Genomic DNA, 26,644 nt, shown 5'->3' on the forward strand with positions numbered 1-26,644 from the left:
GGACGGACGGACGGACAGACGGACAGAGGTATACCATAATACGTCCCGTAAACGGGCGTATAAAAAGGTATCATTTGCTATTACGAAATGATTCTATGTGTCAAAATTATTAATTGCCCACCATTTACAAAAATGGCCCTTTAAAATACATATCATAGTGCTTGGATTTAAACAAAACATATATTAATCGAGAATACATTCTGAATTGCTTGTTGGTGTCAAGTTAAAATAAAAAAAAAAGAAAGAATAAACTATTTAAAGACAGATAACTTGCACTGATTAAAAATAATCGTTTGTAGTTCTTTACCGACATGGTTCACCTGACTTCAGTCTTATTTCATTGATTAGCGATCAATGTTAAAGTTATGTGATTAGGTGGGTTTCTCAGATACTGTAAGCAGTAAGTCAACTATATTTGGTGTATGGAATGATTGTAAGGTGTACATGTCAGTCTGACAGGTTTCATAAGACCTTGACCTCATTTTCACCTTTCATTGGTCAAAATTAAGTTTTTGGGATGGAAAGACCTTGGTTTTTAATTATTTATGTAAACTATCAAATCCTATCCAAGTTTGTATGGAAGTTTCCACTTATCAAAATCTCAGATGTTTTCAATAATTGGGAAAATCTGAAGTGGGAAACGATATTGTAAGAAAAAATAATTTTTTAACACAATTTTGACTTGAAGAAACAATTTGGAATGCATAATAAGACTCTCTTATATATCAATTTTTGATGACATCCTAATACAAGAAAAGAAAACTTTTAAACAATTTTTTCCCCAAAATTATTGAGCCAAATCTCTCCAAAATATAATATGCACATCTACATATGATGCACAACAACTGTGCAAAATTTCATTGGCCTCCTACTTATACATTTGGAGTTGCTTTTACAAAAGACATTTCTCAAAATTTGTGATTTTTTAACAAAAACATAGGTTTTCTCCAAAATAAATGAGCCGAATTTTACCAAAATATTATATGCACGTCTACATATTATTCACAACAACTGTGCAAAATTTCATTGGCCTCCTATCTATACTTTTGGATATTTTGTGTGAACAGACAGACAGACGGGAACTGACAGAAGGACAGACAGACAAAGTGAAAACTACAGGGCTCCCGCATTGTCGATGCAGGGACTTAAAAAACATACCATTTAAAAATTTGTGAATTTCTTTAATAGGCAATTAACAATTTAAATAATGTGTTGATATTACTGTTCTTAAGGTTTCTGTCTATCTATGATAGTTCTCAATATAAAACAATAAAAATGTGACAATCCAATAGTACTATTTAAGAAATATATGCTATCAATGACAAATTTTCTTGAAAACATAAACGAACCAACAATTTGATTCATTGATAATTTTCTTAATGGATGAAGTTCTAGCTTAAAATTTGAAAAACACACGCTCTATTGCATAGGCAATATGTCAAACAAATGATACTACCAAAAAACAAATCAGTGAAATGTAGAAAATGCGAATAGAATTGAATACATATTAATCTGAAAAACATTCGTCAGATCTGTGTTACTGGTTGCATAGATCTAGTCTTTATAGCTTGTAGGGAGTGATTAAAACAAATGGCTGGAAACAAGTCACAATACTAGATGAGTCATGTTATAGAATTAAATTAGAAAACTGAAATGTCAGGAAGGGCACAGTTGCATATTTTTGTGTAAGGTAAAGAAAAAAATAGTTAAAGCTGATGTAAGGAACCAATACATGTTTATCAGGTTTATTTTTTTTTGTAAATTTTGACACTAAGAATTAATTCAGGATATATTAAATGTAAATTTTAAGTTTCCTTTAAGCAGTTACTAAACCATAAAAATTTGTAAAGGGTTAAGCAGAACCCTGCGTCTTGCCTGCGATTGCTGCTGTCAGTGTGAAGGATTAATGCTGACCGTAAAAAGTGTGTCCATTTATCAGTTAAATACAGAATTAAGCAACCAACAATTAATCAATTGAAGATTAACAACGTCCAAGTTTCAAAACAATCCATAAAATTTAACCAAAATCATTTAAAAAAAAATTAATCCCAGAAAGTCTGTAAAAAATTAAAACAACACTTTTAACTGCATAAAAAGTCCATCAATCAGCAAAATACTAAAAATGAAAAAATATTTTCAAAATTTTGCATCAGACATTATCTTTTTATCATACAAAAGCTTCTGTGAAAGTTTTAAAAACTTCTATGAAGGTTTGACAAAGAAATTGATAAGTTACAAACTTTTACCCCAGATTGTATGTTCTTCTCTACTGCAAAAAAAAAACCAAACTACCCGGTAAGTTCTTTTGTCAGGAAAATACAGAAAAATAAAAAAATAAATATTTTCATAATTTGGCTCTGGATACTGTCTTTTGATCATAAAAAATATTCTGTCCAACTTGATTAAAATTCCATGAATGTTTGACAAAGTTATAATATAAATGTTGCAGGCTCAATAAAAATGAGGTCTTATGGCAATGGACATATGATAGACACTAATGACAGTATGTAAGGAATAATTGATGTATTTTTGGAGTGTAATGCCACTTTCAGCACTTTTGGCTATTTGACCACCAACTTTCAGCAGGAAAACTAGCAATCCTAGTCAATTTAGAGTGGAGTTGAATGCACCTGCCTGTGTCGGTTTCACAAAAAAACTTACGACTAAGATTAATCGTAAGTCATGAACAATTCAGTATACTTACGATCAATCTTAGTCCTAAGTTTTTTTGTGAAACCGACTCCTGTATTTTTGGTATGAAGTATTCCAATATAAATCTTTATACAAATAGTTAAACATAAATGGCATTAGCATTCATATGTCTTGCATTCTCCGAAAATACAGTTGCAAAAATCATGAGAAATGTGACAAGACCTTCCGGTTCAAATAAGTCTGGCACTGTCGCAGTCTAGCTCAGTCATGTTAATATTTCTGTTTAAGGCCTTTATGGTGTAAGAAGGCACAAGAATACAAAATTCCATATAATAGGCAGATATGACTAAAACTTCCTCAGTCTATGTCCTCATTTAAGCCAACAGCTAAAACCAAATTCAAACTAGATATGCTCTGCCATATGCATGAGTATAGTTCCACATACTTTAGATTTGACAAACAGTGATGTTGAAGTACAACTTGAAATTGTTGCGCTGTCTGTAAGAAACAAATGATGCCCCGCCGGACCATAAGAAATTATAAATTTAACACTATGTATGATGATCTATCTTTAAATTTTTATTCTGAATGTCCAGCAAAAGGTTTCAACTTTCCAGTTTTAGAAGTCACCAAATTCAACTTTCTTAATTTCCAGTGGTCACTAAGTTCAATTTCCCAGTATTGATTAAATATTTGATTAAATACTAAAAAATCTTATTTATTGCATTAGGGACATTAAACTGTGGTAGTACAAACCATGTTTTCAATTATATAGCAAGTGAGAAGGAATTAAAGTCCAACTACCTGTTTTTGTGATGATCTAACATCCCCCTTTCTGACTTTTAATTAAAAAAAAATGACTAAGTCGAAAACCTAGCATTTTGAGAATATTTCAAAATAAATGGGGAATGTGTCCATGGGACACAGATGATGCCCCCGTTTGCATATCATATAAAGTTATAAAGGGACATAACTGAAGAACGATAAAACTGACGCTACCCAAATTTGTACTTGATCTGAGTTTTGTGGTAATAAGTATTGTGTATAAGTTTAATAAAATTTGGTTGAGGCAAACTTAAGTTAGAGAACGGAAACGAAAAATTCAGCAATTTTTCCATTTGTAAAGGGGCATAACTCTAGAACAGTAAAAGTGACACCACCAAAATTCAAACTTGATCTGTATTTTGTGGTAATAAGCATTGTGTATAAGTTTCATAACATTTGGTTGAGGCAAACTAAAGTTAGTGAATGGAAACCAACTTTGGGACGTACGTACAGACGGACAAGGGTAAAACTTAATGCCCCCTCCACTACGGCGGGGGCATAAAAATCAAAATCCTGTGGACATGCACACTTCAAATATGTGAAGAAACATCCTACAAAATATAAAAGCTGTACCTCAAAATCTGTAGGAGGAGATAGCTGGACAAACCATGATCTCTTTCTGCAGCTAGTACCAAAAAATGACTAAGTCCAAATACCTAACATTTTGAGAATATTTGAAAATAAGTCGAGAATGTGTGTCTCTGGGCCACAGATGCCCCCGCTTGTAAATATGAATGAGTCAACTTCCACATACAGATGCAGAATTCACGTAGTTAAGACCGTTTTGTGATTATAAGCATTGTGTATAAGTTTCATAACATTTGGTTGAGGCAAACTAAAGTTAGAGAACAGAAACGAAAATTCTGCAATCATTATGTTTATAAAGGGGCATAACTCAAGAACAGTAAAAGTGATGCCACCCAATACGAACTTGATCTGTGTTTTGTGGTAATAAGCATTGTGTATAAGTTTTATAACATTTGGTTGAGGCAAACTAAAGTTAGAGAACGGAAACCAATTTTGGGGACGTACGTACGTACGGACAAGGATAACACTTAAAGCCCCCTCTGCTATGGCGGGGGCATAAAAATCAAAATCCTGCAGAAATGCACACCTCTATTATGTGTAGAAACATCCTACAAACAAGAAATGATTGTATCAGGATGCTGTTACAAAGTCTCCCAAACGAAGCTCCCATAATTCCTAATTCCCAGGGTCGCCTGACATTGGGCAAAGTCCAGTGAAAATTGGTTTGGTCCAGTAAAGTTATATGCATTAGTGATGCCTGGGGACTAACCCTGTATATCATTCAAATCATCTTGGCATGACAAACCTGAATTTATATGGTTTAGGGTTTGGGATCTCGACCATTTACAAGATATTAGAACTTTCTCAAATGGCAGGGGGTCGGGATGACCCCTTGGGACTAATCCTGTATATCATTCAAACCATCTATGCATGACAAACCAGAATATATATGGATTAGGGGTGGGGATTGACCACTTACAAGATATTAGAACTTTCTTATGTGTCATGGGGGGGGGTGACCCCTGGGGACTAACCCTGTATTACATTTGATGTGCTTTATCATGACAAACCAGAATATATAGGGTTTAGGGGTGGGGATCTCGACCATTTACAAGATATTAGAACTTTCTCAAATGGCAGGGGGTCGGGATGACCCCTGGGGACTAACCATGTATATCATTCAAACCATCTTCACATGACAAACCAGAATATATATGGTTTAGGGGTGGGGATCTTGACCACTTACAAGATATTAGAACTTTCTTAAATGGCAGGGGGTGGGGGTGACCCCTGGGGACTAACCCTGTATTTCATTTGATGTGCTTTATCATGACAAACCAGAATATATATATGGTTTAGGGGTGGGGATCTCGACCATTGACAAGATATTAAAACTTTCTCAAATGGCAGGGGGTCGGGATGACCCCTGGGGACTAACCATGTATATCATTCAAACCATCTTAGCATGACAAACCAGAATATATATGGTTTAGGGGTGGGGATCTTGACCACCTACAAGATATTAGAACTTTCTTAAATGGCATGGGGTGGGGGTGACCCCTGGGGACTAACCCTGTTTTTCATTTGATGTGCTTTATCATGACAAACCAGAATATATATGGTTTAGGGGTGGGGATCTCGACCATTTACAAGATATTAGAACTTTCTCAAATGACAGGGGGTCGGGATGACCCCTGGGGACTTACCCTGTATATCATTCAAACCATCTTAGCATGAAAAACCAAAAAATATATGGTTTAGGGGTGGGGATCTTGACCACTTACAAGGTATTAGAACTTTCTTAAATAGCAGGGGGTGGGGGTGACCCCTGGGGACTAACCCTGTATTTCATTTAATGGGCTTTATCATTTAGAACATTTTCAATTAAAAAGATTGTGTCTATCACAAACAGTTTTCAATTTTTAATCATTTGAAAATTTTTAAAAATAAAATCCCATAGGGTTCTATAGTAAAACCCTCTTTTCTTTTTGCCCCTCAAAGTACCCCTTTATAAACCCCATTGCACAAACAAAACCCTGATTGCACCACTAGACATGTTAGTCTAACATATTGTGAAACCCCAAGTTAATCTGACAAGCGGTTTTGGAGAACGGGTGCGGACAAGTTCAAATTTAAAAGCGGCGGAAGAGGAAGAAGAAGAATAATAATAATAAGAACTGAGCAAAAACAATAAGTCTTCCCAAACTTCGTTTGGGAGACTTAAATATTGAAGCTGTAGCTCAAAATGTGTAGGAGGAGATAGCCGGACAAACCATGTATCTATATCTGGACGGACGAACGGACAGGGGTAAATTAATATGCCCCTCGACATTTTGTCGCAGGGGCATAAAAACATGTTATAACTGAATTTTTTTAGTAACTTTGTAATTGTATTTCCAACACTAACTGTAGCCATTGGGGCAATCATTTAAACCTATTAAATATATCTAAGTTATGGTGACATAAATATTGTTGTAATATGAATGGTAATTTTTTTCTTTGTTGTTAGAGTGAGTTAACTTCTGATATTTTTAAAGGAGTGCATTAACTGAATAGATTTTTAGTTAGAGCACTGTAGAATCCCGCCGTTGACCGCTTCTTATAGGAATAGCAAAGAATGGGTGGAGCTTAAAGCAGTGCTCTAACTTCCATCTCAGAAGTTGTTAATGCACTGGCTGGCTCCGCCTCTTTGGACTAGTAAATAATGAAAGGATAAAACAAAATGTAATAAAAATGAACATAAATTTTCCTATCTTCATTTTGGTTGTATACCTGTTTCTATAATGTCGGAATTAATATTCCAAAAATATATGTCACTGGATGTTTAGTCATTTTCCCCATTTCACAAAGATTTATTGTGAATTGACACTTCAAATATTTATCCCTGGACCTAAGTCAACAATCAATTAACCAATCTGTTTCAAGTTGTATGGAATGGAAGAATAGTTTCTACTTCATAATTGGTTTTAGAGAAAATGTTTAACTCCTTTGAAACTACACGTCCTTTTCAGGGTTTGAAGGCATATGAACATTGATTAAAATTTTGCCTCTATACCCCTCAAAAAATTTTAGGGAGAAAAACTATTAAAATAACACATAAATGTCTCTCGGGTCTGTAAACTTCTATGTAAATCCCACAGTAACAATTCATTTACATGTACTTGTATCTGAAATACAAATCCTACTGACATCGGCTGTATTTGTTCATTTTCTAAAAATAAAAGATAGTAATCATGATTCACAGTAATGTTTTATTGATCAGCCTTTAACCTTTTGACATTTGTCATCGCCCATTAATATTGCAAATCATATATAATACTGTTGATTTTTTTAAATCATATTTGAAAGAAAGAACACAGCAAGTCCATATCAGTAATCAATAAACTGCTTCGCTGAGCGCAGCTGGATACGCCCACAGAGGTCCAACCCTGAACAGTTGGGGCAAAAATGGACACAATATTCAAGCTTGATACAGGTCAGAATTTGGATTGTAATTAAATATTTGACATATTATAGGTTTCTGAATAAATGTAGTGAAAGAACTTGAAATTAATTGTATGAATTGAATTTATATTCAATTAAAGATTTCTTGCTGTTGTGCAATACACTGTGCTGTTGCGCACTACTTAGTATATCTGTTGTCAGACTATAAACAAATAAAGTTCAATTTCTTCTCAATGTCATATTTGAAATTTATGAAAATCAATAGGGAGATTACATCAACAGATATAAACAATTCACCAAGGTTTCATGAGAACTGCTGAAAGCATTTTTTAGTTATTGTCCGAAAACTGGAAAATCACCCTTTTTTTAAGAACAAGAGTGCACACGCTGAAATGTCTCGCCTTCTTTAATAATCATTGATATTATGTTGATAGTCCTAAATATAAAGCTTTATTACAACTGTCACATAAACTTAACATTAACCAAGTAAACTAAACATTGACCAATGAACCATGAAAATGAAGTCAAGTTTAGATGAACCATGCTAGGCAGGCATGTACAGCTAACAATTCTTCCATACAACAAATATAGTTGACCTATTGCTTATAGTTTAAGAAAAACAGACCAAAACACAAAAACTTAACACTGAGCAATGAACCTTGAAAATGAGGTCAAGGTCAAATTAAACCTGCGTGACTGACAAATAGATCATAAAATATTTCCATACACCAAATATAGTTGAACTATTGCATATAGTATTAGAAAAAAAGACCAAAACTCAAAAACTTCACTTTGACCACTGAACCATGAAAATGAGGTCAAGGTCAGATGACACCTGCCCGCTAGACATGTACACCTTACAATCATTCCATACACCAAATATAGTAGACCTATTGCATACAGTATAAGAAAAACAGACCAAAACTCAAAAACTTCACTATAACCACTGAACCATGAAAATGAGGTCAAGGTCAGATGACACCTGCCAGTTGGACATGTACATCTTACAGTCCTTCCATACACAGAATATACTAGACCTATTGCTTATAGTATCTGAGATATGGACTTGACCACCAAAACTTAACCTTGTTCACTGATCCATGAAATAAGGTCGAGGTCAAGTGAAAACTGTCTGACGGGCATGAGGACCTTGCAAGGTACGCATACATAAGAGAGAATTTAACATTACAAAAAATCTTAACTTTTTTTTCAAGTAGTCACTGAACCATGAAAATGAGGTCAAGGACATTGGACATGTGACTGACGGAAACTTCGTAACATGAAGCATCCATATCCAAAGTATGAAGCATCCAGACCTTCCACCTTCTAAAATATAAAGCTTTTAAGAAGTTAGCTAATGCCGCCGCCGCTGCCGCCGCCGCCGGATCACTATCCCTATGTCGAGCTTTCTGCGACAAAAGTCGCAGGCTCGACAATAAAAACCTGTAACTTGGAAACATAAAATCTAAAATTTATAAAAATCCAAAAGGAGCTCATGTCAATAGATATAAACAATTCATCAAAATTTCTTGCAAGTTGGTGAAAGCATTCTTGAGTAATTGTCGAAAAACTGGAAAATCCCCCCTTTTTTAATGAATAAAACCCCAAAACTCGGAAATGGTAAATCTGAAATTTATAAACTAGAGGCTCTCAAGAGCCTGTGTCGCTCACCTGACTCTACTTTGGTTTTAGAAATCATGTAAAGATAGATAAAAATCATAACAGATACCCAAATAATGATTGAGGCCAAATTTTGATTAATATTTGGTCCCGTTATTTAATAAAATATCCTGGTGGCCATCTTGAACAGAAAATCGGCAACAAAGTAGCAACACTTGGTCAGCACTTCAAAAGGAACATTCATGCCATGTTTGGTTTCATTCCATTCAGTGGTACTCTAAAAGAAGACATTTGTATGTATTTCCCATAGGGTCCTATGTAAAAGTAAGCCCCCCCCCCCCCCCCCCCTAGCGGCCATCTTGGATGATGGATCGACTGCAAAGTAACAACACTTGGTCAGCAACTCATAAGGAACATTCATGCCATGTTTGGTTCAATTCCATTCAGTGGTTCTCTAAAAGAAGACAATTGTATGTATTTCCCATAGGGTCCTATGTTAAACTAAGTCCCCCGCTGTCCGCCATCTTGGATGATGGACCGGCTGCAAAGTAACAACACTTGGTCAACATCTCATAAGGAACATTCATGCCATGTTTGGTTCCATTCCATTTATTGGTTCTCTAAAAGAAGACATTTTTATGTATTTCCCATAGGGTCCTATGTAAAACTAAGTCCCCCGCTGGCGGCCATCGTGGATGATGGATCGGCTACAAAGTAACAACACTTGGTCAGCACCTCATAAGGAACATTCATGCCATGTTTGGTTTCATTCCATTCAGTGGTTCTCTAAAAGAAGACATTTGTATGTATTTCCCTTAGGGTCCTATGTTAAACTAAGTTCCCCGATGGCGGCCATCTTGGATGATGGATCAGCTACAAAGTAACAACACATGGTCAGCACCTCATAAGGAACATTCAAGCCATGTTTGGTTTTATTCCATTCAGTGGTTCTCTAAAAGAAGTCATTTGTATGCATTTCCCATAGGGTCCTATGTTAAACTAAGTCCCCCGCTGGCGGCCATCTTGGATGATGGATCGGCTACAAAGTAACAACACTTGGTCAGCACCTCATGAGGAACATTCATTCCATTCAGTGGTTCTCTAGAAGAAGTTCAAAATGTAAAAAGTTAACGCCGACGACATACGACGCCGGACGACAAACGCCAAGTGATGAGAAAAGCTCACTTGGCCCTTCGGGCCAGGTGAGCTAAAAACGAAAGGAAGCTCACGTCAATAGATATAAACAATTCACCAAAGTTTCATGCATATTGGTTAAAGCTTTTTTGAGTTAATGTCCGACATGTTGACCACGGATGGATGGACAGACGGACGGTATATTTTTGCTTATTTAAGTTTCTATCTATCTATTATAATTTTTAAGATATAAGGCAAAAACACAAAAAATTGGTAAAATTATCTACAAAGGGCAATAACTCTAATAAGGAGTCGACTGACAATTTTGACTATGTTTGACTTATTTGTAGAACTTTTCTTGCTGATCACTTTTGCATTTTAAAGTTTCTCTCTATCTTTGATAGTTTTCAAGATAATAGGCAACAAACTGCTTCGCTGAGTGCAGCTGGATATGCCCGCAGAGGTCCAACCCTGAACAAAAATGGACACAATATTCAATCTTGATACAGGTCTGAATTTGGATTGTAATTAAATATTTGATATATTATAGGTTTCTGAATAAATGTAGTAAAAGAACTTGAAATTGGTTATATGAAAGATTTCTTGCTGTTGTGCAATACTTAGTAAATCTGTTGTCAGACTATAAACAAATAAAATCTTAAAACTCGGAAATGTAAAATCGAAAATTTATAAAAATCAAAAGGGAGCTTACAAAAATAGATATAAACAATTTACCAAAGTTTCATAAAAAATGCTGAAAGCATTTTTGAGTTATTGTCCGAAAACTGGAAAATCCACCTTTTTGTAATGAATAAAACCCCATAAAATCGGAAACGTATAGTCTGAAATTTATAAAAATCAAAAGGGAGCTCATGTCGATAGAAATAAACAATTCACCAAAGTTTCTTGCAAATTGGTGAAATTGTTTTTGAGTTATTGTCTGAAAACTGGAAAATCCCCCCTTTATTAATAAATAAAACCCCAAAACTCGGAAACGGTAAATCCGAAATTTATAAAAAACCAAAGGGAGCTCACGTCAATATATATGAACAATTCACAAAAATTTCATGCAAATTGGTGAAATTGTTTTTGAGTTATTGTCTGAAAACTGGAAAATCCCCCCTTTTTTTAATGAATAAAACCCCAAAACTCGGAAATGGTAAATCTGAAATTTATAAAAAACGAAAGGGAGCTCACGTCAATAGATATAAACAATTCACCAAAGTTTCATGCATATTGGTTTAAGCGTTTTTGAATTAATGTCTGACATGTTGATGACGGACGGACGGACAGAAGGTCAACGGTATACCATAAGACGTCCCGTAAACGGGCGTATAAAAATGAAAAAAAATGGTAAAATTTGTCATATAAGGGCAATAACTCCTATAAGGAGTCGTCTGACAGTTTTGACTTAAATAGACAATTGGTAGGGGTGTTCATTTTGAACATTTCTGCCCCTGTCAGATTTTTTCTATTTATAACAGTTTTCAAAATAATAGACAAAACTTGCATTTTACCTCTATGTTCTATTTTTAGCCATGTCGGCCATCTTGGTTGGCAGGCGGGATCATCGGACACATTTTTTGAACTAGATACCCCAATAATGATTGTGGCCAAGTTTGGTTAAATTTGGCCAAGTAGTTTCAGAGGAGAAGATTTTTGTAAAAGTTAACGCACGACAATGACGGACGATGGACACCATGTGATGAGAAAAGCTCACTTTGCCCATTGGGCCAGGTGAGCTAAAAATGACCATAGTACAATAACACACTGGCGGGATGTATAAGTACCGAGCCACGCCAAAAGGATATTACCAAAAATGGACTAAACAGTAAAGGTTAATAATTTACAAAGACAAATAAAAGAACAATATAACACGTAATTAAGATGATAAACAACGTCAGAACCAAGAATCTATACTTCAAGACCATCATCTATTATTTGTGAAGTTGATATGGAATATTTATCCACAAGGTCTTGGTATCTTCAGATGAACTTCTTTAGAAAAAGGACGGGACGTTTTTTGACATAACCCTGGTTCATCAACTTTCTGCTAAGACACTTGTGATTTTTTATAAAGTCTGAGTAGCAGCTGCAAGCTCTTGAAAACCAAATGAGTTGTGAAATGTATATTGCTACTAAGGTGAGGGAAAATTATAATTTCAAAATTAAAATCGTCTCGTTTGTCATAGATTCTGGTACTGAGATGACCGCTCATGTCAAATTTGAGGTATAATTCTAAAAATGAGGCGGAGGAAGCCGTGTCTGTTGTTTTTTTAGTTTCTAGTTCTGGAGGATATATGAATGGAACCCAATCAGAAAAGTTTGGATTGTTAATGGAAAGAACATCATCAATATATCTTGATTTGAAATTAAATGATCTGGCTTCTTTGATCTTCTTGTTTTTGACAAGTGTCTGAAGCAACTCTGACTCATATGAAAATAAGAAGAGGTCAGCAAGGAGAGGCACACAGTTCGTTCCCATAGGAATGCCGACAATTTGTTGAAAAAGTCTACCTCCAAATTCAACAAATATGTTGTCAATAAGAAACTCCAGCATACTGATCACTTGTTCCTCTGTGTAGCATGTTTTACCTTTTTGTTCACTATTAACAAAATATGCCGTATGGTATCCCAAAGTAATAAATTTATAGCATATGCTAACATTTCTATATTGAAAAGCATTGTGGATTATTTCTTTTAGATGATTTTTCAATTTCACATGGGGAATGGTGGTATACAGGGTTGAAAAATCAAAAGTTTTGATAGAACTAATTTCAGAGAAAGATCGAGATTTAAAATTATCCATAAGTTCTTTAGAGTTTTTTAGAATCCACATATGGTTAATACCACAACGCAAGTAAACAGTTTCACAGTATTTCTGAAGACCCTCTTTCACTGCGGACAGAATTTTTGTCAATCTAATGGACAATTCCTTTGTAGAACATGCAGATGAGCCGGCAATGTACCGTTGTTTGTACAGAATTTTGTGAAGCTTAGGTATCCAATACAAACAAGGTAAGTCCTCAGATTTGCTGTTCAATGTAATGTTCATTGAAGCCATGAAGGACTTATGATTTACCAAAATCTCATCCTTGTCAAATGATATGTTTTTTTATGTGGGATTACCTGAGTGCTCATTTATTCCTAACTCTTTTACAAGACACTCGTAGTAGTACGATTTACATACAAAGACAATATCATTTGAAGCTTTGTCCGCAGGAACAACAACATATTTATCGTGAAGAGATGAAAGACATTTCATAGCTTCTTTGTCTCTGAAAACAGACAATATTCTGATAAAAAATTTATAAATTTTGGTGTTCCACAGGGCTTAATACTTGGTCCCATTTTGTTTTGTACATAAATGACCTTCCATTATATATTAAAAACTACCATACAGACTTGTATGCAGAGATGCAATCAAAAGTACAAGATGATCTCCAATATGTTGAAAAATGGTGTCATGAAAATATCATGTTCATAAATTTAGGATAAAACTAAATGTATGGTTAAAGGTACAAGACAAAGACTGCGTTTCCATCAAGCAGAACCAGTTCTAACAATTGAGAATAATATTCTTCAAAAATCATCCATTGAAAAACTTTTAGGTGTTAGAATTTACTCTAATCTATCATGGACAGGACATGTTAATTACTTGTGTTCATCAATATCATCTAGACTTCATTTACTCTCTAAGATCAAGAAATTTCTAAATATTGATTCAAGAAAATTATTTTATAATGGTTATATTCTCCCACTGATAGATTATTGTTGTATTATTTGGAGTGGTTGTGCTAAAAATGAGTTAGTAAGAATAATCAAATTGCAGAAAAGGGCTGCAAGACTAATTTTAGATGCTGATCCACTTTCAGCATCAGCACCACCAGGGATTGACATTACCGTTTGTCCGGTACAAGTTAAAGTAGGCATCGGACAAGTAGAATCAACATATTAGTTGTCTGATGGGAAAAAGTTAAAAATCATCTATTAGAACTTATTCCCTTATTGACCTACAATTATTTAGTTTACATTATTTCTAAAGAGTTGCATAGCGTAATTATCAATTTAAGTACATTGGTTTGCAATCATTCAACGATTAATTGGCTTCTTTGACAACTATATTGCTGATAAACGTGCGTAAAGGTAAGCAAATTTCGATTTCTTCTGGTTAAATAGCCTGAGCATATGTCTATCACCTGATCAATTGCATCATCACTTTTCGTTCTCTTGGAATTTACCACTATTGCAAACATGCATGATAACTGAAGTCAATTTCTGTTAAAAAAAATATTGACAAGCATATTTTCGGATACTATTTAACAGCTTAAGGATAATCTTGAAAATAATAGAACTCAGCTAGTGTAACCAGGATGCGTCCCACGGATGCACAGGTTAATGATATGGTGCAACTAGACCAGGACTCATGTAAGCGCCTTATTAAGAATACTGAATTATATGTCAAAAAGACATAAAATTAGAATATTGCAAACAATAAATTAATTGTGTATAAAGTGATTGCCTTGTTTAATATTCATCAGGAGCGCTTGAGAAGTCTAAAGTTTATACATTATCTAATAAATATTTCAGTACGTAAGGACACACGCAGCATTATTTAATTTTTTGAAAATTTGATTCCGGCAAGTGAGTTTAGAAGAAAAACAAGTTGATTTTCTTGCAACTTGCCTGAACAGACAAGTTAAAAAAAATGATAATATAGAGGCTGGACCACTGGTTAAACAGCTTGGGTGGATGACAGTGGAGAGCAGAACCTCATACCATAAATCTGTTTTGATGCATAAATACACTAAAGGGGCATTAGCTGTCAAATTCATGCATGTACTCGATAATAATATATCAGAATTTTGTGTGTATTTTAGTCTAGACACCATCTAATTAACTATCGAGATGACCTCCGAAGACTGCCGATGGTCACATAACCCGATATAAACATAAACATAAATATAAATAGATAGCGACCTTGTGCAATTGGATTTTTTTAGGTCTGTTTGATTTCATGTTATAGGTTAAAACATACGTTAATCATCGTTTTTACCTGTATAAGAATGCTTTTTTGTGGATCGAATCAGTCAACAAAATGGTTCACCTTTGTTTCACTTTCAATGTTGACATTCATTTCCTTTTAATTTGCTGAACACGACTAATACATGCGTAACCAATCTCTAGCTAATGGGTTAAATTGAAGGTCACATGAATATGGATTCACTGAGGTCGAATTATTCACTTGCAAGTGAATAATTCATCAGCGATGTTTCTTTGCTTATTCTGACAAAATTGAACCAAATTGGCTGCTAAAAGCGAATCATTATTTCATTATTTCACTTTTATTAATGATTGAACCAAACAAAATCATATTCTAATTTTTTTCACATCTCGTAGCTAATGCCCCTTTAAGAATGAAGTCCCTGTATATTTAACTGAAAAATTTAAAGAAATGCCAGAAATTAATCAATATTGTGTGAGAAATATGTCTTGCAAACAATTGCAAGTTCCAAAAATCAAAACAGAGCTGTATAAGAAATCTTTTATATATTCAGGATCTATTTTATGGAATAACTTACCAATATCCCTGAAAAAATGAACTCAAGTACAAGCTCATTCAAAAAATATTTAAAAAATTACTTATTGGAACATTAAGAAGCTGTGTAATTTTATATGCATAATAATTTTTTCACACACTTACTTAAACTTTAAATATTGTTGAGGTACTTTGAATGATGCCAATACTATATGAATTCATCATTTCTACCTGTTTTGAAAAAGGTATATTTCATAACAATTTCTCATTTGATTTTTCTTATGGTATAGAACCACTAATTCAGGCCCAGTCGGAAAGAACATACAAGAAAGTAGTACATATTTTAAACAAAATAGTTCCTACGCATAGCTGTATCTTTGTCAATAGTGGGAATATTTGGGTAGTTTTAGTATCAAATGAAAGCTTGGGGACTTGGGATCACTGAAGAACCCTTGTTGAAAGTTTTATTTGAATAATAAAGAAGTATATGAAATTTAAATAGGAGGGCTCATTTGCCCTGTTGTTCAGATCAGAAGTTCCTGTTTTTGTACTATCAAACTTTCGGGAACCAGTACGCTCTAATATGCAATTAAAGGTATGTTGATTTTTTCAGCACACGTCAACATAAGGTACAGTTTTGACATGAAATAACTGCCACTTTATTTGAACTTAAGACAAAGTAGCCATTTATGCTTGAAATTGCAGAATTTAACATAGAAAGCAATGGGGCTATGAATTAGTGGTTTTATACCTATTACTGACAGGCATGTGAAATTCTATTTTTAGGAATCATACCCTTTACAGTGAAAATTTGTCACATTTGTTGTCAGAAATCATGTTACATTATTTTTTTTATGTAACAATTATGTTAGTGTCAAATTACAGCCCTCAAATTGCTACAATAAGGTATTTTAGCCTTTTTTGGTCATTTAGCATGCACACAGTAAAGATTTTACCTGAAATTCAATTTTTTGGATTATCTAGCACTGAAACCAATGAAACTTGTATATTATGACTAGTTTATAGTATAAATATTGTTTTTAGTCAAATTATCTAGTGAGTGTTCATGTTTTATTGTGTTTCTTGGTGAATTATTTATTTCAAGGAAAAATGGTGTATACTTATATAGGATTTCCAAAATCTCACTTGAAATGCATTTTATAACCATTTTATCAAGTTGTCTAGCTTGGAGATACATAAATTGCTCGTGTTGATCCATGTTTATACATAAAAGTATGGTTTGTTTACCAAATCACTCTCCTTTTCCAACATGTAGAAAAAAGGGGGGACAAAATTATCAATTATATTTTATGTTTGGACCACTGTATTTATATTCAAGGAAGAATCTCTGATAAAAATAAGACATATAGGTAAGAACACTGTTATTTGAGTAGATATTAACAAATCAGAACTGGTAAAAATTGAAAAAGTGTCATATCTGTCACTATTAGTATCCATATGTAATTTTCTTTGTTTAACACATATGTTACTACCAGTTCACTATCAGCTTGAATTCAGTGATATAGTGTTTTGACAAAAGCTTCATGTGTTTTTCTATGCTAGAAATAGATCATAGAAAGAAATTAAGTCAAGCAGAAGTCAATATAACACGTTTGGTGCTGTTATAGGTATAGAACCACTAATTCAGGCCCAGTCGGAAAGAACATACAAGAAAGTAGTACATATTTTAAACAAAATAGTTCCTACGCATAGCTGTATCTTTGTCAATAGTGGGAATATTTGGGTAGTTTTAGTATCAAATGAAAGCTTGGGGACTTGGGATCACTGAAGAACCCTTGTTGAAAGTTTTATTTGAATAATAAAGAAGTATATGAAATTTAAATAGGAGGGCTCATTTGCCCTGTTGTTCAGATCAGAAGTTCCTGTTTTTGTACTATCAAACTTTCGGGAACCAGTACGCTCTAATATGCAATTAAAGGTATGTTGATTTTTTCAGCACACGTCAACATAAGGTACAGTTTTGACATGAAATAACTGCCACTTTATTTGAACTTAAGACAAAGTAGCCATTTATGCTTGAAATTGCAGAATTTAACATAGAAAGCAATGGGGCTATGAATTAGTGGTTTTATACCTTATGTGTGTGTTTGTTTGATTATTTTCTAATTCTTTGTTTGTTATATTTCAATGTATTTCATGAGGGCCTCAGGGAAGATTAGTTTTATAGCTAACTGTGTAACCCTCTTTAAATAAAGAACTATTATTATATTATTACTATTATTATTATTATAGCCACACCTTACTCATTAACATATTTAATCCACTAAAAACTATGCTTTTCGTGCATTAAATAAGTTATATTGCAAAAGCTACCTGTATGGAATATACTTAGGAATGGAAAGGTCGTAAATAGAGAACTGTCAATGATCTAGAATCATTTTAATATTATTACTAAGAAACAAAAGTGTGGAAATTCATACTTTGAATAATATTGCTATGCAAAATCTACCTGAAAGATGAGAGCCAAGGAGGGAGTTCTCCCCAAACTCAGTTCCAGGTACTGGCAGGTATGAAAGTATTAAAAGTTCAGTAAAATACTAAATATTTATTTATGCTACCCTGACTGTAACTTAATCTGTACAACTTGCCTCATCAATCTCGCATAAAACAACCTTCTGTATAGACGGATGCTTTAGAACTTCTCTCACTACTCCTCCATCCCCTCCACCAACAATCAGTACCTGTTGAGTAAAAAGTACAATAGCAACCATTCGTTCAAAAACAGTACCTTTCAATGAAATGAAAACATATACTTAGTATATAGTTTAATAATCCTAAAGTATGTACGTAACACTCTCAAATGTGTCTATTCTCCCAAACATGTCCACTTTGCCAAAACATGTCCATTTCGCTCAAACTTGTCTTTAAAATCGCAAATCACCCAAACATGTCCAACTCACTTTCCCTTAGGCCAAGTAAATTTAATTAGTAGATTTTCATCCAAATTTTTGAAAAAAATGGGGTGGGTGGGAGGATTTTATTTTTTATTTTTTATTAGATATGAAACGCTCTTGTGACGTGTTCTTCATATATGCAAGTGTAATAATAAGGTTCTATCATGTATATACATGTATAACGAATCAAACATACAAAGAAATGCAAAAACCAAAATTTGAAACAGGATGTTATTAATGAAACGAAATTATCGACAGTTACCGGTAACGAAAATGAACAAAAATCCGGAAATCGTAAATTTTTCAAAATAAAAAAAATTGGGGCGGAACGATTTCAGAGGGGCGGGCGGGGATGAAAATCTATCAATTAATTTTAATTGGCCTTAACACATCCCATTATTTTCTTCTCTTAAATGTGTTCCGATTTCTCCTCGCCCAAACGACGCCATTATGTCCTTTGAGATGTCAGTATAGTTTACGGCATATTCAATCATGAGATATACTAGTGAAGACGTCTGTTTTCTGCTTGGGTCAAAAGAAAGAAAAAGATCAAAGATGCTATTGAAGACAATCAATGCAGAAGTATTTTGGGCACAATCCCCGGGAATTAAAAGAGTTAGTGAGTTTAATAGGAGAAAATCCAAATTGAGAATCTCGTAAAACTGCAGATATGGTCCTGAGAGGGGTCATGGAATTGATGATAAAAAATAAATATACAATTGCATTTTTTACAAGGAATCTATACATGTTTACATATATTTATTAATAGTACAGAAGCACAGGTATTTGTTTTGGTAAAACATGTGTGTTTGTATACATCAACACCTGTTTTACCTGTAATGTTTACAATGGTTTTCCATTGGATGAAATTTGTCGCATTGCAGGTATACGAATTATACAGGTATTCTATGTATAGTATGATTTGCCTCATGTTTCTCGTGCTTGCTGTTTCATATGAATCAAATGTAATTTATAATGTAATCATTTTAAGTTCTACCTTAGGCAGAGTAGCATACTTCTTACAACTGCCTTGCCTGTATTAAGACCCCACCCCCTCTCATCTAGACAGTCTATTGTTCTTATGTGGAAAGTAATGGTTATTTATAATGCTTTATATTAACTTTGTATTTTTTATTTTGTAGATTGATGTATATTTGTATGTTTTGATTGGATGGCTGTGATTGAGCCTGTATATGTATGACTGTTTATACAATAGTAATGACTGAGAATGAGCCGTAATGTGTTTGAGAAGTAAAATAAATGTGGATAGTGTCCACATGTGGACACAGATGATGCCCCCGCTTGCATATCATATAGTTATAAATGGACATAACTGAAGAACGGTAAAACTGACGCTACCCAAATTTGAACTTGATCTGAGTTTTGTGGTAATAAGCATTGTGTGTAAGTCTCATAACATTTGGTTGAGGCTAACTTAAGTAGAGAACAGAAACTAAAAATTCAGCAATTTTTCTATTTGTAAACACGCATAACTCTAGAATGGTTGTGTATAAGTTTTATAACATTTGGTTGAGACAAACTAAAGTTAGAGAACGGAAACGAAAAATTCAGCAATTTTTATGTTTATAAATGGACATAACTCAAGAATGGTAAAAGTGTCGCCACCAAATTTCGTACTTAATCTGTATTATGTAGTAATAAGCATTGTGTATAAGTTTCATAACATTTGGTAGAGGCAAACTAAAGTTAGAAAACGGAAACAAAAAATTTGTACTTGATCATAGTTTTGTGGTAATGAATATTGTGTATAGGTCTCATAATGTTTGGTTGGGGCAAACTTAAGTTACAGAATGGAAACTAAAAATTTTGCAATCTTTCGATTTATAAAGGGGCATAACTCAATAATGGTTAAAGTGACACTACCCAAATTCAACTTGATCTGTGTTTTATCAGTGGAAGTCAAAATTAAACATTGCATTGTATAAAGCATTGATTGTAGTTGATTCAACTATAATCATGGACAAAGGAAGATAACTCCAATTTTAATAAACTGTTATCACAGAGATATGTCTCGCCTTTTTGTAATTTTGATAATGCAAATGTTGAAATTAAAATAGCAATACTTTAACATGTAAGTTATGCAAATATTCAAAGTCGATGAACCATGACTGAAGGTACATGGCTAAACAATCTCCATGGAATGAGATGTGCCAATGCTAATACAACTGCATACCAAATACCATTGACTTATTATAAGTCGTTCCCTTTAAACAAACCTAAACACAAACATTAACTTGTAAACTATGTAAAAGTTTCAAAGTCAATGAACCATGATCAGGGGTGGGGCTATATAATCTCCATGGAAACGATACTTGCAAATGCCAATAAATTTGCATACCAAATATCATTGACTTAACATTAGCAAACTGATCTAATCACAAACTAATTCATGTAAACTAAGCAAAAGTTTCAAAGTCAATAGACCATGACTGAGGGGGCGGGGCCAAATATTCTCCATGGAAATGAGATGTGCTAATGCTTATACAACTGAACACCAATTAACATTGGCCTACCACTAATGGTTCCCCTTGAACTGACCTAATCACAAACTAATACATGTTAACTTAGCAAAATTTTCAAAGTCTATAGACCATGACTAAGGGGGCGGAGCCAAATAATCTCCATGGAAATGAGATATGCCAATGCTTATACAACTGCATACCAAATATCATTGACCTACCACTAGTTGTTCCCCATAAATTGACCTAATCACAAACTAATACATGTAAACTATGAAAAGTTTCAAAGTCAATAGATCTTGACTGAGGGGGCGGGGCCAAATAATCTCCATGGTAATGAGATGTGCCAATGCTAATACAACTACATACCAAATATCATTGACCTACCACTAGTGGTTCACTATGAACTAGACCTAATCACAAACTAATACATTGTTGACGCCGACGCCGGAAACAGCATACCTATGTCTCGCTTTTTGACTCCGTCAAGGCGAGACAAAAATTACTTGATATTTAGAAGAAAATAAAAATTTTGCAATTTTTCCATTTATAAAGGGGCATAACTCTAGAACGGTTGAAGTGACACTACCCAAATTCAACTTGATCTGTGTTTTATCAGTGGAAGTCAAAATTAAACATTGCATTGTATAAAGCATTAATTGTAGTTGATTCAACTATAATCATGGACAAAGGAAGATAACTCCAATTTTAAAAATTACTTGATATTTAGAAGAAAATAAAAATTTTGCAATTTTTCCATTTATAAAGGTGCATAACTCTACAACGGTTAAAGTGAAGCCACCAAAATTCAAACTTGATCTGTGTTTTGTGGTAATAAGCATTGTGTATAAGTTTCATAACATTTAGTTGAGGCAAGCTTAAGTTAGAGGACAAAAACTAAAAATTTTGCAATTTTTCCATTTATAAAGGGGCATAACTCTAGAACGATAAAAGTGACACCACCAAAATTAAAACTTGATCTGTGTTTTGTGGTAATAAGCATTGTGTATAAGTTTCATAACATTTGGTTGAGGCAAACTCAAGTTAGAGAACGGAAACCAATTTTGGGACGTACGGACAGACGTACGTACAGACAAGGGTAAAACTGAATGCCCCCACCGCTATGGCGGGGGCATAATGAACTGATTTTTGAGAGAAGTTTTATTTTACATTCGATTATAAAAATATGCTACTCTCACAAGGAGAGCTCATTTTTGAAACATGTATGGAGTTTTATTGTATAAATAGTTTTTCGTTTAAGTCTGGTGAACTAGAACATAAAGTCAAAATCTTAATATTGGCCACAGCATGTATATTCATCACGAACACAGAACTTAAAAATTTAAAAATATCGTTAATTAGGCATTAGTGTACTCTATGTCAATACCACTGAAAATGGTACATCATGTGAAATGAAACGTCTTAAATAAAAATGTATTTTCTTTGCTTTAATCATAAATATTACATTTTGATCATTTCTTTTTGTTTATTTCATGTTTCTAATATACTCCAGGGTGCTTAACTACCTTGATTATCCACAAAGGTCTAGAAAGGCCTGATACCAATAGAAATGGTCTCAAATAAAAGCTCTTCATAATATATACTAAGTATTTGATTGGCTTGTGATGCCCCACACCAAGCATTTGCCCATCTAAATCAAAGCATCGTCTGTGCTGTGATCCAGCCATTTATTTAGCTATGGGTATTCCGACATAGATAATTCCAGTCCTTAAAATGACTGGAAAATAATGAAGATGTTAATAAAATGTAATAAGGGGAATAACGCAATTCCTACGATTCAAAATATAAATAATGAGCCAATTTTTTACCATATTGTATATGACATTACTGACAAATGTGAACTAATGTATAAATACTTCACGTCAATATCAAAATACTGAGCTGCCCCAGTTTGAGAATAGAACAGAAAGATATTAAAAAAACAGAGAGTGAAATAGTCGATATATTTCTTACTCTTGATCCAAAAAAGCATCTGGGCCAGACAGAATCAGTCACAGGATGCTTAAAATATCCCCCCAAAAAATTGCAAAACCCCTTAAAATTATATTTAATAAATCCCTGTCCCAAGGTAAATACCCTTCTTCATGGAAAATAGCCATTGTAATTGCTATATTTAAGAAAGCAGATGCATCCCTACCATCTAATTATCGACCGATATCCCTAATTAGCTGTGGTGTAGGAAAAGTAATTGAGAACATATTTATAACCATCTACATAGGAACAAACTTATTTATATGTATCAGTCAGGATTTTTACCTAAACATTCAGCTGTACATCAACTTTTTGAACTTTATTTAATGAATGGCTATTATTTATTTTGAATTTATTGAACCATAAAATTAATTTTTGACATTTTTTTAAAAAATAAGGTTCAAAGAGCTTTTTATATTATTTATATTAACAATAACAACGTACACACATGTTGGCGTATGAATACACAACGTCAGAGTGGGCGTGTCGCCATAAAAATTGACAACATTGAAAATAAAGGTATTATTTTTAACCAATCAGAAGACAGTAAAAACACCAAATTTATTTATAACACTATATTAAATTCTCTTGAAAAAAAAGAATTCAGTTGCTTCGTATTCTGTGATTTTTCAAAAGCATTTGATAAAGTAGATGGCATCATGGACTTATACTTAAAATGAACTCTTATGGAATAAAGGGAAATTTACTTGCATGGACTAAAAATTTTCTTTTTCAAAGAAAACAAAGAGTAGTAATCAGAGATTCGTCTTCATCATTGTCCATTGTTTCTGTGGGGGTACCCCAAGGCTCTGTCCTCGTTCCCCTTTTATTTTTGCTGTATATAAATGATATTGGCGAAAATTTAATATCACTGACTAGACTTAGTTGATGATACGTCACTGGGATATTCCACCGCAAGCATTGCAGACTTAGAGGTAGTAGTTAATCATGATTTAAACAAACTCATTGTTTGGTAAAAAAATAGGTTAATGTCCTTTAACCCAGATAAAACGGAAATAATGATTTGCTCAAATACTAATAATAATAAATTTCGCAGGCTCAACAAAAATCAGTACTCTTACTTGCCTTATGAAAGAATTGGAATAATAAGCATTTCAAAAAGGTGTGGGAATCAACATTGATATCAATACACACGATAAGATACTGATAAAACACTTTCATAATTCTTATCAACTTCTTAAATTTGTTATATTACTTTTTCACCTTAATTCTTAAATAGTACTTTAAAATAAATATATACTTTACAAAGGAACTTAAGCAAGTGTATATCTAAATTTAAAATAAATATATACTTTACAAAGTAGGTGTTCAACCAATCTTTTCTCAATTTAAGGGCAAATAACATGTCAAAAGTTGGCAGTAGATGATAAAAATGGTGTATAAAGTTTCAGAAGTCATAAAAACACATTATTAGTTTCATGATATGTCTTCAATTTAGAATTCTGCACCATCTCAAAATCTGGAGTGATCACATAGATCCGCATGGCTGGGTAAAAAAAAAAATCATAAGGGGTTCCTTGGAACCCTGTGTCATGCCTGCTATTGCTGCTTTCAGTGTAAAAGTGTAATGTTGACTTAAAAAGTGAGTCCATTTATCAGCAAAATACAGAATTTAAAACTTTTTCTTAAGATGCTATTTCTTAGTCTTGAAGATTAGCTTCTTTCCAAGATTCATAACAATCCATGAAGGTTTACTAATTTTATCATGTAGAAAATTTAATCCCACCATTTATCAGTAAAATACGGAAAAATGAAAATAAATATTTTCAAAATTTTGCTCTGGATACTGTTTTGGTCATAAACAAGCTTCAGTTCAAATTTCATAAAATTCCATGAAGGTTTGACCAAGTTATTGATGACTGAAAAACTTTAACCTTTGACTAAATCTGAATGTTAACTGTAAAAAAAACTAAGTTCATTTATCAGTAAAATACGGGAAAATAAAAATAAATATTTTCAAAATTTTGCTCTGGATACTGTCTTTTTGGTCATAAACAAGCTACTTTCCAAATTTCATAAAATTTTATGATGGTTTGACAAAGTTATTGAGGTCTAAAAAAAACTTTAACGACAGACTGAACCTAAATGTTGACACCGCCGAAGCTAGAATCTAGGATCTCTGTCTTGCTTTCATGACATGAATGTCACAGGCTCGACAAAAATGATATAATGGTTAGGCTGTGCGTGTCCTAGCCTATCACTTTTGGAAGAACTTAACTAGAGGCTCTAAAGAGCCTGTGTCGCTCACCTTGGTCTATGTGCATATTAAACAATGGACACAGATGGATTCATGACAAAATTGTGTTTTGGTGATGGTGATGTGTTTGTAGATCTTACTTTACTGAACATTCTTGCTCCTTACTATTATCTCTATCTATAATGAACTTGGCCCAGTAGTTACAGTGGAAAATATTTTGTAAAAATTTACAAAAATTTACAAAATTTATGAAAATTGTAAAAAATTGACTATAAAGGGCAATAACTCCTTAAGGGGTCAATTGACAATTTTGGTCATGTTGACTTATTTGTAGATCTAACTTTGCTGTACATTATTGCTGTTTACAGTTTATCTCTATCTATAATAAAATGCTTCGCTGGGGCGCAGCTTGATACGACTGCAGAGGTCGAACCCTGAACAGTTGGGGCAAGTATGGACACAACATTCAAGCTTGATACAGCTCTGAATTTGGATTGTTATTAAATATTTGACACAGCATAGGTTTCTGACACAGAAAGAATGTGGTCTAAGAACTTGAATTTTTTTAATTTACCTATTATGGTCCAATGTCCAAAATCAAAATACATGGTTAGATTCAGCATATCAAAGAACCCCATATATTCAATTTTTGTTAAAATCAAACAAAGTTTAATTTTGGACCCCAACTTGGACAAACTTGAAAACTGGGCCCATAATCAAAAATCTAAACACATGTTTAGATTCAGCATATCAAAGAACCCCAAGAATTCAATTTTTGCTAAAATCAAACTAAGTTTAATTTTGGACCCTTTGGACCTTAATGTAGACAAATTTAAAAAACGGGACTTACAATTAAAAATCTAAATACACGGTTAGATTTGGAATATCAAAGAACCCCAATAATTCAATTTTTGATGAAATCAAACAAAGTTTAATTTTGGACCCTTTTGACCTTCAATATGAACCAATTTGATAGCGGGGCCCACAAATAAAAATTCTAAATTCATGGTTAGATTCAGCATATCAAAGAACCCCATATATTCAATTTTTGTTGAAATCAAAAAAAGTTTAATTTTGGACCCCAACTTGAAAACTGGGCCCATAATCAAAAATCTAAACACATGTTTAGATTCAGCATATCAAAGAACCCCAAGAATTCAATTTTTGTTAAAATCAAACTAAGTTTAATTTTGGACCCTTTGGACCTCAATGAAGACCAATTTAAAAAACGGGACCCAAATTAAAAATCTAAAAACACGGTTAGATTTGGCATATCAAAGAACCCCAATAATTCAAT

General features: G+C 33.4%; 1 protein-coding gene across 2 annotated transcripts in view; it reads right to left on the reverse strand.

Annotated features, from left to right (window-relative positions):
- Positions 1 to 26,644, reverse strand: part of LOC127712440 (spermidine synthase-like) — a 176,974-nt gene that overhangs the window by 98,969 nt on the left and 51,361 nt on the right. For both annotated transcript variants that reach the window (XM_052218884.1, XM_052218883.1), the window contains exon 3: positions 18,352 to 18,444. In XM_052218884.1, coding sequence (XP_052074844.1) covers positions 18,352 to 18,444 — 93 coding nt within the window. The remainder of the gene's footprint in view (positions 1 to 18,351; positions 18,445 to 26,644) is intronic.

This window comes from Mytilus californianus, unplaced genomic scaffold, assembly GCF_021869535.1.
Source record: "Mytilus californianus isolate M0D057914Y unplaced genomic scaffold, xbMytCali1.0.p SCAF_8, whole genome shotgun sequence".
Lineage (NCBI taxonomy): Eukaryota > Metazoa > Mollusca > Bivalvia > Mytilida > Mytilidae > Mytilus > Mytilus californianus.